The sequence below is a fragment of the Xiphias gladius genome, chromosome 22, assembly GCF_016859285.1.
Source record: "Xiphias gladius isolate SHS-SW01 ecotype Sanya breed wild chromosome 22, ASM1685928v1, whole genome shotgun sequence".
Lineage (NCBI taxonomy): Eukaryota > Metazoa > Chordata > Actinopteri > Istiophoriformes > Xiphiidae > Xiphias > Xiphias gladius.
The window spans coordinates 18,701,045-18,718,244 of NC_053421.1; the positions used below are offsets into that span (position 1 = coordinate 18,701,045).

The 17,200-nt window shown below is 39.5% G+C and overlaps 2 protein-coding genes and 1 long non-coding RNA gene across 4 annotated transcripts; 1 reads left to right on the forward strand and 2 right to left on the reverse strand.

Moving 5' to 3' along the window:
• Positions 1–191: 191 nt before the first annotated feature.
• u2af2a (U2 small nuclear RNA auxiliary factor 2a) lies at positions 192–9,567 on the reverse strand. 2 transcript variants are annotated; one of them, XM_040117366.1, is made up of 12 exons: positions 8,958–9,567; positions 7,916–8,057; positions 5,984–6,019; positions 5,552–5,655; positions 4,859–5,010; positions 4,593–4,709; positions 4,345–4,483; positions 4,123–4,202; positions 3,528–3,650; positions 3,127–3,213; positions 1,819–2,067; positions 192–1,674 (listed from the first exon to the last, which is right to left on the reverse strand). In XM_040117366.1, exons 1-12 carry the CDS (start codon positions 9,004–9,006, stop codon positions 1,540–1,542), a joined length of 1,413 nt encoding a protein of 470 aa, XP_039973300.1. In that variant the 5' UTR covers positions 9,007–9,567; the 3' UTR covers positions 192–1,539. The 2 variants fall into 2 exon arrangements, with proteins under 2 accessions (XP_039973300.1, XP_039973299.1); XM_040117365.1 differs by having other exon boundaries at positions 4,327–4,483.
• LOC120783960 lies at positions 9,527–15,298 on the forward strand. The gene is made up of 4 exons (XR_005706395.1): positions 9,527–9,572; positions 14,406–14,495; positions 15,025–15,102; positions 15,188–15,298. It is a non-coding gene; the product is annotated as an uncharacterized LOC120783960 (long non-coding RNA).
• LOC120783959 (coiled-coil domain-containing protein 106-like) lies at positions 11,757–16,441 on the reverse strand. The gene is made up of 8 exons (XM_040117367.1): positions 16,333–16,441; positions 15,752–15,821; positions 15,561–15,659; positions 15,220–15,441; positions 15,022–15,078; positions 14,582–14,863; positions 14,291–14,458; positions 11,757–14,194 (listed from the first exon to the last, which is right to left on the reverse strand). Exons 2-8 carry the CDS (start codon positions 15,819–15,821, stop codon positions 13,878–13,880), a joined length of 1,215 nt encoding a protein of 404 aa, XP_039973301.1. The 5' UTR covers positions 16,333–16,441; the 3' UTR covers positions 11,757–13,877.
• Between the last annotated feature and the right edge of the window lie 759 nt (positions 16,442–17,200).

A 17,200-nucleotide genomic window follows, 5' to 3' on the forward strand; every position in this document is an offset into this window, starting at 1 on the left:
GGCTTTCAATGAAAATCTGAAAAAAGCCATTGCAGTGTTAGGTTTACTTTTAATTCTTCAGTGTGTACAAGCCATTGCATATCAAGTTATCTGGAGTTTTTTTTTTTTTAACAAATCAGGATGAAAGTTGAATAGCTGTTGTGTTGCTGCGCGGTTTTGGTTTCACTCTATAGTACAACATGAGTCGTGGATATTAGTCACATGTTTATTTGGTCTTGTCAAAGAGGTGAGATGTCGCACAAAAAAAACAAACCAAACGGATCCAATACATCTTACATCCCAAATCTGCAGGGAAACAAGGAAGAATGAAAACTGGTAATGCAAGGCTAAAGCACGAGATCGTGACATTTATGAACAAAGAGACATCACTGATAGAGGGGCAAGCCGAATTCCTTTCCTTAGTGAATTCACGTGTAATAACATTAAGGCTTTTTGGTAAGGAAGAGATAAATCCCCATTAGACCAATCTGTTTGTCTCTCCCAGTCTTACTTTGTGTATTTCCTCTTGCATTAAATCAGGACTGAACTGCTGAGACAAAACAATCTCACCTGTTAAAAAGCTGTGCACAAAAGATGGGCGTGAAAAAGTTAAGAAAATAGAAAAAAGAAAAAAGAAGAAAAAAAACTCACTGAAAATGTTCTTTTCTGCAGTTCATGTTATTCTGCAGCTGAATACTAGGCGATGTTACAGTTCAAATCAGAGAAGCTACACACAGTATCGGAACAATTACAGTTGACATTCAGATCCAATTAGACAACAGATTCTCTAACATCATCCAGAGGGGGGCAGTAGTCTAATGAAAATGAAGGAACATGAGGAAATGTTCAAACAGAGGAAAAAAAAAAAAAAAAAAAAAAAAAAAAAATCCAATATTGAAGAGTCTCCCCTTAGCTCTCTAGTGATGATGGCAAAACTGAAGTGGATGTTACAGCTACTGTATTTCTACATTAGATGGTCAAACAAAAATGCCCCCATCTTCCTCTCCATCTCCCCCACATCTCCCTTTCACAAATAAACACTCCTGTTTTTTTCCATCCAATCACAATAGTCCAGTTAGTTCCCTACTGCAACTCCTTCCTAATGTACTTAAAACAGGCTACCTCCATTTAAATACAAACCTTAAAGTGTGGCACCCCCCTCCCACCCAATGACGTCCCTGTCTCATAAAGTATAAAAATTGTTGACCCCACCCTGGACCTATTATTACACACATTTCTCAAAAATCTTTGACGCCCCCACCCACCCAGCTACACCCTCACCACCCAAACCTAGCCCCCTCTCTTATGGACTGAATATAAACCCTCCCCAGTCTTCTCCTGTCCAAATTCCAAATATCTGGTTTAACTGCTGCACATTTCATGTAGATCTCAAAATGATAAATTCGATGTCACCAAAGCCATTTTTCAAATGCTTAATATTCTCAGATCTACCTGAAATGTATTTCTACCAAATCAAACAGGGGGCTGATTTGGAAATAGGCAGTACACATCCCCCCCCATCCCCCCTCCCTCCCCTCATCTCCCTTCTTCATGTCTCCTCTACCAGAAGTCCCGGCGGTGATAAGCATCTGGATCGCAGTATTTGGTCACCACCACTCTGTTGGCAAACTTCCTTCCTGTCAGCCCCTGCATGGCCTTCTGGGAGTCAAAAACTGATGTGAACTCCACAAAGATCTACAGAGTGGTAAAAGATTATAGGAAAAAAAAAAACAAAAAAAAAAACAACAAACATTCATTAGGTTAATGACTTGACATATCATAATATTGTTTATCATTACGCTGATATTACATGGCATTAACATTTACAACTGTTCCTACCTTGCCAGTCCCAGGCACTTCCAGGCCATCCACGGGTCGAGGTATCTCAATGCTCTTGACTTGGCCGTACTTGCTGCACTCGTCCCTGACGTCCTCCACAATCTCCTCATATTCCTCATCATCCAGCAGCTCCTCAGGGGCCACCATGTTCATCAGACACAGCACCTCAGTGGGCAGGCCTCCCATCTGAGTCACTGAGCTGTTCAGACCTGGCACCTGCAGCGTCACGGGGGTCTGGTTCATACTTGTCTGGAAGGACAGCTTGCTTTAATTATCATGACTAGCGGAAGGACATTCACAATATCATTCAGTGCAGACCTCATTAACCAAAATAGTGGGTAAAAGGAAGACATGTCATATTTTATTACTTTCATAATCTGAAGTAGACAGGGCTTTCCCTACTGTTGCCACTGGTAAGAAACCCCTTAAGTACTGGTTCACATATTACAAAATATTTTCTCACTTACCTCTAGATAGTTTTGGTTTTATTTTCCACTAGGTACCATTTTTAGTGGTACCTTTAGTGGTACCTAGGAACCTGGCATCTTCCAACGGGTACCACTAGGTAAAAGCGGTACTTAGTGGAAAGTTTCTCAAAACAGTTTTTAATAACTTATCATATCCAGCTTAACGCTGCCTAAAATTCTGGCTATAATTTGTTATTTATTGATATTGTTTTTTCTCGCTCATTCAGAATATATGAATATAGTGTACCATATCCCTCTGTATCAGAAAATACATACAGGGAATCTTTAAAGAGCGTCCTGCAACATGTATTGTATCTACTTTTATGACAAAACATTTAATTTACCATAAACAATGAATTTTTTTCCCCCTATTTTTACTTATTAAACAAAGGGGAAAGAAATTTACTACATTATGGAAATCATCAAGACTACAAAGAGTGCTTGGCCCTGTTCAGCCCTTGTTTCTTACCTAAAGGCAGTATACAAGTTTAATTGCCAGTCAGACTGGTGGGTTTAAAATTGAATGAATTTTAGTGCAGTGCTGTGCATACTGCTCATGCCATGAAACCTCGCACACCACTGGCACAGACTGTTTGCTTAATTGTCAATACTTGATGTGTTTGTCAAATCTTTTCTTGCACTAAAATTGCAGTACAATTACCACTGCTTTTTCAGAGAAAAGATTCTGATGTACACTTGTTATCGGTGTGTTCCAAGAGTAGCAGATAAACTGCTACAGCTGTTTCTGATCAGCAATCCATCTTTATCCATTTCAGAAACTCTAAAGAGCATCTAGCCTCCCACCACCCTGCTGTCATCTGTCCAGCCCCTGGACACTCACCAGAGTGGCATTCTTGGATCCCACACTGGCTCTTTGCACCAGGAGCTTCTTGTCTCCCAGCTGCATCCCGTTCAGCCCAGCAATAGCCTGTAATGATATCACGGTATTAAATTAACTGTGGAAGTATAAAATGACAATTTAGTAATGCAGAGTGTTCATTTTAGAAATTGTTTGATTATCAAACTAGAATTACTGCCTCGCGATTGTATTCCTCCACCAACCTGTCAAGTTGCAGTTCACATCCATGTCTTTCCCCTCATATTTAATTTAATAAAAAGGTATTATGTGTATTTATTGATTTGACTTGACTTTGTTGAGCTTTGTTGGTGCAAAGGCATAAAAAGGGTAATAATGCATGTTATAAAATATCCTACAAACGTGTTTTCGGTTGTACTGCCTACCTGGTCATTAAGGTTGACATCAACATATTCACAGAAAGCATATCCTTTAGATAGGCCTGTGGCACTGTCCTTCACCAGGTTGAAGGCCTTCAGCGGGCCAAATGACGTCAATAGCTCCTTGACCTGAGACACAGGAGACCGAAGAGTCACTCTAAGTTCAATCATTTCCAAATATTCCACTGACTAGACATTCCCATCATTTGAACAACACAGCTCAAAGTTTAGTATTGCCACTGATGACAGGGCTATATTAGTGCAAGCATAAATGCAAAATATCTTCTCTTATCATTTCCCTCTCAATGTTTTACTGTCACTTTGCTTTTAAGTTTCAATAATGATTAAAACGTCAAAGATTCCTAAATAGTATGAGTGCATACAATTTTATGAAGCAGGGTATGACCCAACAAAGGGGATGCAGTACCGAAGATAGTCTAGGGCACTACAAATTTACTGAACAGTGATTATGGAAATCAAAGTATATGTAATAATTAGGGGTAGTCAATACTGTTTTAGAAAGGAATTTGTGCAGTATACGTGTGGTACATTAGCAGTACCCCAATCCCGAGGCAAAACTGCTTAATGCAGAAATACTGACCTGGTCATCATTCAAGTAGTTGGGCAAGCCGCCAATGAAGAGCTTGTGAGCCGAGTCAGGCACCACTGTGGACACCACACCTACATGAGACACAAGGACAACAGGCAAAAAAAAACATAAACAGAAGCACAGAGAGCAATCTCCTGAAAAAAATTTATTAATGATTACTTATGAATTATGCCACAAGTACTTAGGGTTAAAAACCATTAATTGTCTGTGTACCAGGCACATAGACACTGGGGTTCTCGCTCATGCCCGGCAGGGGCTGGTAATCATGGGGACGGCGAATCTTGAGGCTCTGGCCTTGAAAGATGATGCCATCAAAGGCCATGGCCTGTGTTGTTTCATCCACTGAACGGAACTACACAGAAACAAAATTATAGATGAGTAAAATTCAAAGCTGTTCTTCAAAACAGACAGAGGTACACCTAGGGAGAACAAATTACATGTTTATGAGGGTATTATCTCACTTCAAGGAAGGCAAAATTTTTATCCTGGTTGATCTGTACTGCAAGGACAGGGTTTCCAGGGGCCTGAGTAAGACCACCCAAACGCATCTGGGCATTGAAGAAGTCCATCATGGACTCCTACATAGAAGAGAGGGGGGAAAATTAACGGTAAATAATATTAATTAACGGTGAAATTAATAAAAACACAAAGATGAAACAGACACATGAGGTACTTTAATGTCTTCATAGCCTTTGATTTAAAAGCCAAATACTGTCCTGTTCCTCACCTCTGTGATACCAAAGGGGATATTGCCCACATAGAGCCGGCGAGCCTGCCGGGTCATCTGGCTGCCCACTACAGGTACAGGGGTGGGAGTAACAGCCAGTCCATCTGGAGTCATGGTCGGCAGGAGGGCCGTGGCTGGGATCTGGCCTGCAGCTGGAGAGCAAAGCATGCGGGCATTTATCATTACATTTGAAATTGAAAAAAATATGCTCACTGATGAAGTGAGCTCTATGTCCTAAAGTGATAATTCACTTTTTTTTTGTCTACAAAACAAGGCAACTGTCTTCTTTGATTGTTGATCAGTTTGAAATATTGCAGGGAGTAATGGAACAAAAAGAGCATCCACAGTGAGCTGTTAGATGTAGCGCTACAGGCTACAGACTGCACACCTTCAACTTCTCAGCAAGGTAACCAGCTCCTTTCCCTGTGCCCTGCTATTAGCAAACCCGTGCCATAAGGCAGCATAAAATCAGATCACGGTTGCTCCCAGAAAGATGGAAAAAGGCCTGACTTCTTTATTATAATAACTAGTTCGTTTTGCTACCCCCAGAATTCTGTGACCTGTAGAATTAAACCACATTTGCTGTTACCACCAGTAACAACAGGCATTGCCAAATCAACCAGGACTGAAGTCTTCGAGATTGCAACTTTATTCGTTATAATTGTAGGGAAAACCCTGAGATGAGATTGGTACCTTGCATGGCTTTGTACTGCATGGGAGTGATGTGCTCAAAACCAGGTGGAGGGACATCCCAGTACTTCTTCACCTTCTTCTTCTTCTCACGGTGTGGAGAACGGCTGTTGGAGGAAGAGAAGACAGGTGAAATAAAATAGAACAATAAACACACAAACAGATATTTCTCATTACCTCAGCAGTAAACTACTAGATTTGATGATGGGTCATGTCTCAAAAAATATATACTACAAAATTTAGTAACATTTGGGAGGACTTGGATCAATGAAAACATTGTAAGACTGGTGGTAAAGGGAAAAGAAGGGATAGAAAACCCAAACCAGGCAGATGTCTACACAATGAGTCAGTAGTACTTAGAATCGGAGGCAGATCATTAATTTGCAGTTGCTGCAATAATGCACAAACCAGCTTTGTGTTAGTTTGCTGTATTACCTTCCAGCATTGTCCTGGGGGTAGCTGGATGGTGAGCTGAAATGACATTGGAAGGGTTTCACATTTCTCTCAAATCAATCATGACATTCACCAACATTTCCACTTAAGAAAAATAAAACCCAAATTTCTACTACCCTCACCAAATACAAAAAGCTTCCAGAAGCTTGGCCATCCTTATATTTCTGACAGCTCAAAGTCCTTTTGAGTTCAGCTGACCAGCACATTCAGTGAGACTCACTACTGACATGCAATACCATTTGAGAACAACTAATGATGCAATGAAAGCAGAAATTATATCCTCAAAAACATACAGCAGCTGCAAAGGGGCAGGGTCAAATTTTACATCTTCTGACCATGGGCTCAGACTGGGTGACCCTCAGGAACGTGTTTTAAATTAGCACTGAGAGACTAGGAGCTAGTTATTCACAGCCAACAAGAAGTAGAGAGTTGACAAACTGTACAAGAGTATGTGTTAAAAATAAAGTATTGAAGCAATCATTAAAGAGGTGTGTGGCTTCAAACTGTTGAAAATTTTTCTTGTATAAAAAGGTAATCGATAGATTTCACCTCCAATACCTGTTTTATTGATAAGCATATTTTTCAAAAACTAACATCACTTCTAATCATATCAAAAAAGACGCACAGGATGTGATTTGCCCAAAAGAAAGCATGTTTCCTTGACAACAGCAGAATTGTCAAGGAGCTGGTAGGCAGTTATCACCGACGTTGGCTGTGTTCTGGGAAAAACTTTAAAAATGTTCCCACAGCAAAAGGCCTAAGAGATTCTATCAAACAGTGTAGCTCAGGCTCATCATGAGACACTCACAGATATACTACATGGCTGCATGTGTCACATCTGATGTTATGCAACGCGAGTCAATATGCAAAGAATCAAAAAATGTCAAACCAATTCTTCTTGAAGGAGCTCTATTAATACCAATCGGTGTGATTTGTGATTCTACAATGGATCTGAAATTTTTAATAAAACCTTTTATAACTTTGTCTCAATATTCAGTGTTCAATTATCAAGGGTGTAAAAGACGTTGCAGCAGCTGTCAATTTGTGTTTTCAAAACTTTGCCCCATATGCTTGAGGCAAAATTAGTACAATGTCATTAGCACCTATGACAGAGGGCTTAGAAACAGAGGACATAAAAATAACATTATCCAAAATAGACTATATAAAAGTCAATCTGTTAGTGAAATAATATCCAAGAGAATAATATTTCATAAGCTAAAGGGCAGTCAGTTTTCAGTGGCTTAGCTCTATGAGCCCAACAGCTCATCTGAAGTCAGCCAAATATATCACTGTGATTGATGAATACACTTTACAGTCAGAATTTTCTCAACTTCATGCAGATAGCTCTCAAGCTTTGTTAAGTGTGCTCTGTTGCCCAGAATGAATAGATGATGGGTGTGGGCTCAGAAGGGTTTAAGTTTGTCTGTTTTTTTTTTTGTTGTTGTTTTTTTAAATGCTCATTGATTTTCAATGGTATTTTCTGTGTGCATTTGCTTGAGTTTGGAATTTGCAGCCACCTACAGTACAGTAGGCGAATGGTTAGATGCCAAGACCAAGTCAAGGGCGAAGTGAAGACATGCTGATTTGGCAAAACGCATGTATGTGTGCGCACTTAGAGCGACACCAAACTCCAATGAGTGTTTGTTTAACTCATGAAAACCTCTGACACCCACCTTTGCTCTGAGTCAAATAATTAACTAACTGTGAAACAGCCTAGGAACCAAAAAATTGCTTCTCTAAATAAATGTGGTCAAAACCACTCTCATCAGTGTCTTGTGCTGGACTGAAACACTTCATTTTTACCCAGTGGTAATGACACGAACTGCAAGGCCAGTAGGGAGGGATATATGATGATGTGACACATGAATTTTCAAAGCTTGCTGGTCCAGTTGTAACTGTCTAAAAGGTACTAACCTGCGTCTGTGCCTGCGCTCCTTACTGTCCCCACGGCGGTCCCTGCTGCGTCTATCCCTGTCTCTGCTCCTCCTTTTCCTCTCTCTGCTGCGGCTGCGGGAGGAGGACCGGCGGTGGTGGCGGTTCTCTTTGTCCCTTTCAGCTGCAAGGATAGTGTTAATTGACATTACAAAAGGTATATAAACATGGAATACTCACACACGGCTTATTATCGAACAATAAAAAAAACTTTAGGAATACTCATCAGTGTCACTAGAATATCCACATAGCTTTCACATCAAAGGCTCTGGTAAAATAACTGACCTTGGATGGACATTAGAAAGGAAATGAGCAACTATCCAACATACTTCACATTGTAATACAAAAGCTGGAATTTCGTAGCAATTCTGTAACAAGACAACAGCTTTTAACCCTACCAAATCAATGCACTGTTCCATACAGTTTAATAAAGAAAACTAGAGAAATTTGATATATGTAGTTTGAACTTTCGGTTCAAAATGCCACAATGTGTAATCTGGCCAGCTCTTAGACTAACTACTTAGGTGCAAAGTCTTGCGTCTAAGCGCAAATCTAGGTTATAGAGACCTTAATTTGGGAGAAGGGTAGTAGCTATACAATGGCGTTACCAGCTGGGTGTCAGAAAGCTGGAGACAATAATAGGTAAATAACACTGGAAATGTTCCCTGGACGCAACAGCTGCGAAGAATGAATGGTATCTGACCCAACTATTAAGTCAGCTGGCACTGACACTACCATGATATAGACTGCTCCTGCCTTCAAGAAACAATGAATGTTACCGTTATGTAGTTAAGACGGCTAGCGATATTCACATTTAACAGAAGCATAATGTTATTTCACAGCCATAGTTATAGCTTTTACAGCTACATCGCATCTCAAAGGATTCAAGACTGTGGGCTAATAATTGTGCTTACAATGTTCCAGTAAATAGACATATCCACGCCTGGCTAAAACGATAGCGACGATTCCAATCAAAAGAACCACTTAACGTTTTCAATTGCGGATGTGCAACTGGTTTATCTACCTTGTTTGTTTTCAGAGAGCTGTCTTTCGAATTCGTCGAAGTCCGACATCTCTGTGAGCTGAAGGCTGCTCCGCTCTCAGTGACTGCGTTGTTCAGTTGGCGGCGGCTAGCTTAAGCTAGCAACAAAGTGAACAACACTTTTAAAAACAAGCGTCTCGCTGATGCAACTTAAGTAAGTTAGCCTTTACTAGCTGCCTACTAAACAAAATAATTACCAAAAATTGTTAACCGGTACACACATTCGCGGCGTGGTATTTAATTACAACGTAACAGGCAGAATCATTGAGAAAGAAAACGTGTTCGCATGGGTTAGCCTGCTAAGGTTGGCTAACTAGCTTGTAGCAAAGTCCAGAAGAACGGGCCTGCTGGTGTGGAGCCTCGTTAGCCAGCTAGCGAGTACGATAATCGAATGAATGAGACTCTTTTCCAAGTCAAATGCAAATCCCGGTGGGTTACTGGCCCACAAGGCGCAGTTATTTGACTTTATAAGCCAATTGTATTCGCTTCCAAATGCTTAAGGCTGACGAATACAATAAAGATTTCGGTATGCCCGCTTTTTTGCTCCGTCTCCCTGGTACCCCGTGACACCGGAAGTTGATGAATGACAGATTTCCGGTGAGTGGAGAAGACGTTTCATTGTCACAAAGGAGAAGTTAATATTTCCGCACGTTCCTTATTCTTTCTCCCACCAAGTTATGTTTAAATTAACGTCTGCTAAATATACTTTGTCTGAAGTGGGATCAAAGTTTTATCGAGCAGGTCACCAATTAAGTTTCAAGTCTTGACAGGTCAAGGACAACACAAGACAGGCAATAAATGTTTTAAAAAAGAAAAAAAAATCAATAGTATTAACAACAACTGAGCAAAAATATTTATTCACTAAAATTATTAACAGCTATTTTATGTCACAAAGATCATATTCAGTGTCTTCCTCCAAGGAAAGAGTCCTTTTGGCTGAGAGACATTTTACTGCATAATGTAACAGTCCAGTTTATGATGCTTGAAAGACAATTTAAAAAAAAAAAAAGGGAAAAAAAACATAATTTATGCACACAATATTATGTATATGTGTGGGGTGGGACACATAGTCTGTGGGATATGCCAGTGGCTGAAGGAGCTCCCCATCTGCCACACCTCACCACGGACAGGCTAGAACATAATTCAACAAGAGGCACTTAGATTGCCTTATGTCCTGCCATGATCTCCATGACAAAAGAGCACCTGTGCTCACAGTAGGAACGGGATAACATGAGCCACTTTTTACATTTGATGTTATTGCAAAGTAAGTGTATTTGTTAGATACTGTATGTACCTCAGGTTGCTGTGTACCCATGAAAATTAAAACAAGTTATCTAATTATTATGGTTTTAGAACAGTGACCCACCAAAAAATGTTAGTCCTATGGCACAACTTGCCCCAAGGTAGGGTTAAGATTAGCATGGAGAAGAGGTAAATTGAGCTCTCTAGGCGTAAACAGTGCCACAGTTAAATAATGATATAAAAATGACACATATTCAAACAATTTTGAGATAATTTTGAACTTCATTAATGCCATCAGTTTAACGAAGGCGAAACTCGTGCTTTTAGGTAAAACCATATGTTTCTGTGTGCCTCAATTTTAACAAAACTGTTTCACACAGTGGCTTAGATCCACAATTATCCTAAATTTATGACCTTGTTTTATAGCTTACACTGACTTCAATTAAGAAGCAATAATTAATTAAGATACAAGACTGTTAACATTATGAATTCCCTTGGCATAACAAAATTCTTTTTTTTTTTGTTTGCTTACCATACTCTCCCTGTACTTGAGTCCAAAATGGACTGAGTAATGTGAACTATATTTGCGTAATTTTTTTGTCCAATGATTATGTTTTGTTTATGGTAGCCTAAATACAGGGGGTTCTATATATACTTACCCTGTTCTCCCCTACTGGTAGTTTGTCATCAAGACTGCTAACAGACTTTCAGAAAATCAGGTTTACTTCAAAATTATGCAAATTTGTGCAGCAAAATCTAATCAGATCATCTACTCCATATGGGGTACCTGTGGTATAAGCATGATATCCCCATTAAGTTAATTAGCTCATTTGTTTGCGTAAATTCTTTTTTTATACTAAGACATTTGTCTTTGCATTAGTGCGGCAACGATTAGGTGATTGATCAGCTAGTTGATATACAGAAAACTATTTAGATAATCACTTAATCGTTTTAGTAATTTTTCAAGCAAAAATTCCAAACATTTGCTGGTTAAAACCTCTCAACTGTGAGAATTTGGTGCTTTGGTTGATATAATTGTAAAATGAAGATTATGGAGTTTTGGATTACTGGTCATATAAAACAAGGAATATGAATACAGCATCAAGGGTTCTGGGAAATTATAACACCTTTCATTGTTTTAGACAAAACGACTAATAGATTAATAAAGAAAATAATATGCAGATTAAACAAAAGCGAAAATAATCATTAGTCAACGTTAATCACTGCCTTATTAAAATGCAAATGTTTTAGGAAAATTGCTCCATAATCTAATCCATATGCAGCACCTGTGAAGTAAGTATGAAGTTTCTACCACAATTATTGCTCTTGAGTTATAATGTTCGCAAGAATGTGTCTACAGAGTCAGAGACACCAGCATGTAAACAAAATATCCCACATACGATTTACCATGGTTCGCAGTACAAAGAAATAAATCAGCTACAGTAATAGAAATTATTTACACCCTTGCAACCTGATCATAGCAGGACCCAGATCCTGGCACAACGAGAATATTCACTGTGGTATGATAATGGATAGAACAGAATTAGAAATAGACATTATTTGTAGGAAATCAAATGTTTTAATTACATTTCTGTCTTAACAGTACAGTCTATGAATCATAAGCTTTTGTTTTCAGTGAATGGTGACGTTGGATTTTACAGATTAATAAATCTAAATTTTTGTTTGGAAATCAAACGTGTTAATGACATTTGTGTCTCACTATACATTTGGTGAATAATTGGCTTTAAGTGAGATACACATTTCAATCAATATACAGAAATATGAGACATTAAAATGAGACAGACAGATTATTGTTTTTTAAAACACTACACCCTGGTATGATTTTGCAAGGTCTGCTTAGCAGTTGCACTGCACCTTACACACACAGGTCGGAGTACCCGTCTCTGTTTACGTTTAGGAAAATGGTTTATTAAGGAATGAAAATTGAAGCCAAGAGTCAGCGTATTCCACTGTAAAATAATCTGCTTTGATATAAGAGATCTTATCATTTCACTGTACCGGCACAAACACCACACATTATCATACAATATAATTAACGTGTCTGCTGCTTTGAAAATTATGAATTTTGACAAGACCTCTATAGGCTACAGATCATCAAAGAACTCTTTTCACATGCATTTGTAGTGAGACACTGGGAAGCAACGATAGACTCTCTGTGTGCACAAGCTAGCTGCTTTTGATGATGCTGTAACTCACATTGTAAAAACTGTTTATATGATCAATGTCCACAATTTTTCACAATGAACCAAAAGTTACACAGTGTTACAAATAGTAATTTTAGTAATAATTAGTGTAAATGCTCTGTACCGTATTTTACAAAAGGTATAATTGTCACAAAATCAATTCAAGCGCCTCAATATCAGAAGCATAAGAAGTGACATTTAGTGTATTTTTAGTGCAGATAATTATAAAAAGGGTTAGTACAATTTGTAGTGGAGCAAAAGAGTAATGCAGCAGTACTGTTGTTAAAACTGCGCCTGAGACCAACAGGTGGCCTTATTATTATGAGGCAAACACATATAATATCACCAACGTTTGTGTGTCTGTTTTTTGATTTTTTAACTAAAATCAAGTGGCTCTTATTGCCAGAAGTATGGTACTTTCAAAAATGCATTTGCATCACATGATGTCAGACTAGTCTTTACTATAGCAAGTTCATTATCGCATCTATTTCTTTCTTTTTGTGAGTTCTCCCTTCCTTTAAGTCTGGAGAAATGGAAAGGAAAAGAGGACTCAAAATGACTCCCAGACTCTTATGCAGTGGGTGTTCAGGCAGTGAAAGTGAAACTGAACAGTTGCATCTCTAAATTAGGAATTCACAAATATTGCATTAAGGCAAATGAAAATGATTGATATTGTAATGACAATGGCAAAAATAATAGAGCAAGAACGCACTGAGCAATATAAACATAAGAAATTGGTGACAACTTCTTAAAACTATGGCAAAATCTATGGAGTGCTGCATCATTTTAACATACACAGAGATGGTGATTACCAAATTTTTAGGACTGTGTCAAAATTGCACTCAAATACAGTGATAAAAATTGCTAGGCTTATAAATCATTTAGGCTGCCAGGAACTGAAATGATCTAGACAATCCTGGCCTCAAACTGATTCAGATGTACAGGAAAGTAGATGTCTGTGATTCTCTGCAAACCTACACACCGAGACGTGTATGAGCTACGTTGATTACACTCATTTAAGTAGAGCGGAAACGCAATCTGCTCTATAACCCTAATACTCAGGACACATTCTTGTTCACAAATTCTGAATTGCAAAGACATGCTACTTTGCTCTTTGCTCCTTCCCGGCTGCAGCAGGCACTCCCACATCCTCAGTATTCCTGGAACGATGGTGAGGATTTGTCAACGAAACTTGATGCACCTGATCCGTATTCTTAATAAAAGGGAGACGTGGAAAGTTTATTTTTCTGAAAAGCAAAAATCTCAGCTGCAGCCTACATGGCTATATCCAGGATGCTGAGTTAGTAAAATAATTCCTCATCCCTCTGGACATCTCTGTGCCTCGGAGGTGCGGTGACCTGCTGCAGCAGATCCCAACTGCCTCCCTTCTCCTCACCTAACCACCGACTCCACTGTTTTCTAGAGACACACTTCCCATCCCTCTGTCTTTCTCCCCTCAGTGTCTGAACCTGTAGGAGATGGGCAAGAGCAGGTTATTCTTCTTTAGGGCCTGCACCCTGCTGAGTGTCTCCTCATCCAGGGCAGTGTAGCAGCGCCGGGCGTAGTCCAGTAGCTTCTCCTTGGATGGGTCAAACTCGCCCACCTCTGCAACCTTCTCTGGGGCCACTAGTAGCAACTCAGCTATGGGTGTGGTAGAAGCCACTGTGTTGCGGTCCACACCATGGATTTGGAAGGCTTTGGACATATTTTTCAGACGCTGGTATGTAAGCAGGATTTTCTTGTAGCGAAACAGCACTCCAGCAGCATCTTTCACTGAAGAATAAGAATGAACGACAGTTTTAGCTACAGCAGCCTCGCAACAGATTATGGTGAAATTATGACATTGAAATGTTGAATTATGTCATGTACCTCTCTGCCGTTCTCTAGGGGCTCGGAAGACTCGCCTTCTTTTTAACTGGTGTCTGTTGCTGTTAATGGTATCTGGCATTACATCTTCCCCTGATATCATTTCTTCCTCCTCAAGGTAGCCGTCCTGCTCCAAGTACTCATCAGATTCTCCCAAGAGCGAGAGGGAATCTGATTAGACAAAAAATGATCTCCTTAGCAAAAACCAGTAAGTAAAAGACACATGTATAACAAATTCATTTCATTAGCTTAATTAGGGTGATACTGAGCTTTATGCCATTTGATTCATATCACCTGGACCTATGTTGCCGTGTCCGCTCATTTCATTAATGGATGACCTGGTAACACTGTTGCTGTTGCCACTGCTGCCACTGGCCGTGGTACTGGGAGTACTATGGCTATGGCCTTGCAAGAGGGCCTGGGATTGTGTAGAGTTGAACAAAGCATTCATAGAGGCAAGCTGATTGGTTAGTGGACTGGAGACATGGTTTTTGGAAGGCACCATAGTTGGAGGACCGGGCCTTCGCTGGATAAACTGACGTGAGGTGAAATGCTGTGCATCTGACTTCTGTTGCTCTGTAAGAAGAAGGCAGCAATAATAGTTGAGAAGCTGCAATCTAAGATGAGATACATAGACTTAATAAACAATGAATTGGTTATACTGAAGCGCAACTGTATCTAACAATGACTGGGAAGCTTAATTTAGCAGTAAGTGCACAAATATTTGTCTTTACCAGCAGGACGATCTTCATCTCTTCTTGCCCTCCAGTTGAATCGTCTGGACTCATAACCTACAGAGAGACAAATGCCAATAGGTAAGAATTAGTTTTCAATTCTGTAAGACTTGCCTTGCGAGACTTCTGTTTCGAATCAGCCACCTCTCAATTTCTTGTCGGACAGGTTATCATCTCACACCTGTCCCCTGTCCTCACCGTTACTGTACTGGCTCTGACTCTGCTCCTGTCCCTGGCTCTTCGTGGAAAAGATGAAGCGGTCCAGCTGGCAACGGAGGAAGTCCCTCTCTTCTTCCAGGTCCTCAATTCTTTTCTGCAGCCAAGAATTTTTCTCCAGAGAGATTTGTAGCTGGGTCCGCAGGTTGGTGATCACCATGTATGAGTTGTTGACTGGAGACGGGCCAGCTGATGGGGGCGAATCTGAGGAGGACAGATAGGATAGTTTTGGAAACCAGACGTATTATTAAGAAACTTTGTGTGAAGGATGAAATTATTGTGCAGATAAAAATAAATTTTAAAGGATTGATCCTGTCATTCACCATCAAAGTTCTGATCACTCTGGTTGAAAAATCCTGGCTGCTCAAAGTTGCTCTCCTCATAGGGGATGGCAATTTCATAGGCATCCTCATTTTTTGGAGCTGAGAAAAGAAAATATGCGTAATGACTAATTATTGAGCTTGACGTAAAGGCAGGACAATAATATATTTACTTGGAACTTTTCAATTCTTACTCTGCAGGTGGAGTGAGCCTGCGTGGCTCTTGGATGTGGAAGCAGCATCAGTCCTGTTTCCGTCCTCCATCTCGTACCCCAGACAAAATATTAAATTATGGTTTATGGTTTAAAAGAAATGTCATCAGGCTATGCGTATGATCTAACAGGGACATTTCACAAAAATGCACTGGTGCGACTTCGTTAAACATATACATTATACTTATGTTCATGTGAATTTTTTTAAAGGTACAGTTCATCGGTAAGCTTTCATAACGTGGACTGTCGTATTTTAATACAACCAGAAACAAGCCATCAAACCAAAGCTAACTTTATTATAAACTTGTCCGGTCATACACGTATAATCTGAAACACTTAAAAAGGATGTGTTACTTAAGTATAAGTTTGTAACGGCCTGGTAATGTGTTCACAAGAAAGCGAGATTAGCTCCACACTATGTTAGCCTCATGTAATGTTAGCAAATATTTAGCTATGAATATAAAATTACAATCCCCTTCTTTCTATACATTGTTTAATTCTGTCATTCAGACATTACCAGAATCCCTATGCTACAAATATATTCTGCAGAAATTGGTACATACCACTTAACGTTTGTAATAACTTAATCGTGCACATGTAATAAGTCGTTATTACTCTGTCATATCTCCATTTCTCGAGTTCATCTGCTAGCTAACAAGCTAACAATAACAATTATCGCTTTTTTATTTTTTTAACTGTCTCTTGCGTCATTTCCGGATGTAATAAAAAATTAATGACCGTCCTTAGTAAACGGTAGGGATAGAAAAATAAGCACTGCAGGAGCTTTGTGAAGTTTTTCTGTAGCTTTTCACAATATTTAGAGCGACGGGGCTTTTAAAATGCCTGTATAATAATATATATGTAAAAAAAATATATTGGGTGCAGTAAACTTGCATATTCAGGGGTAATTTTCAGATATTTGATAAATGATAATTAGTGTTAAACTAATGTTGCAATGACACTGTAGACTGAGGGACAAGATGTCGGTACTGCAACGTTTTCCACTGTCAGCCGTGACGCGCTGTGCTGTCAGGTTGCCAGTAAAACTGCAGGACAGGTAGAGCAGGTGACGAAGTGTCGGGTTTCAGGGTCGACTGCTGGCTTCTCCTCGAGCCAAATCCGGAAAGCTTCAAAACACACGGCCTCCGTTGTAAACACGTTTGAATCTAAGATACGCAGCAAACTGGTAACAACGTAACGGTAGGTGTTTATGGAATTTTCTTTTTTTTTTCTAAAAATGTATTCGTAAATACGTAGACCTTACTGCTTTACGAGCCTGCATGGAGAGTGCGAGTTTGGTACGGGACAGGTGGGGCACCTATTTTGACTGTTAAATGTGTAAGAAAACAGAAGCCAGTGTTGTAAATATGTTTTTCCAACTTATTTTAAAATTACTTTATGTGTGCTTTAGCCATAGAGCTAAATATTTGG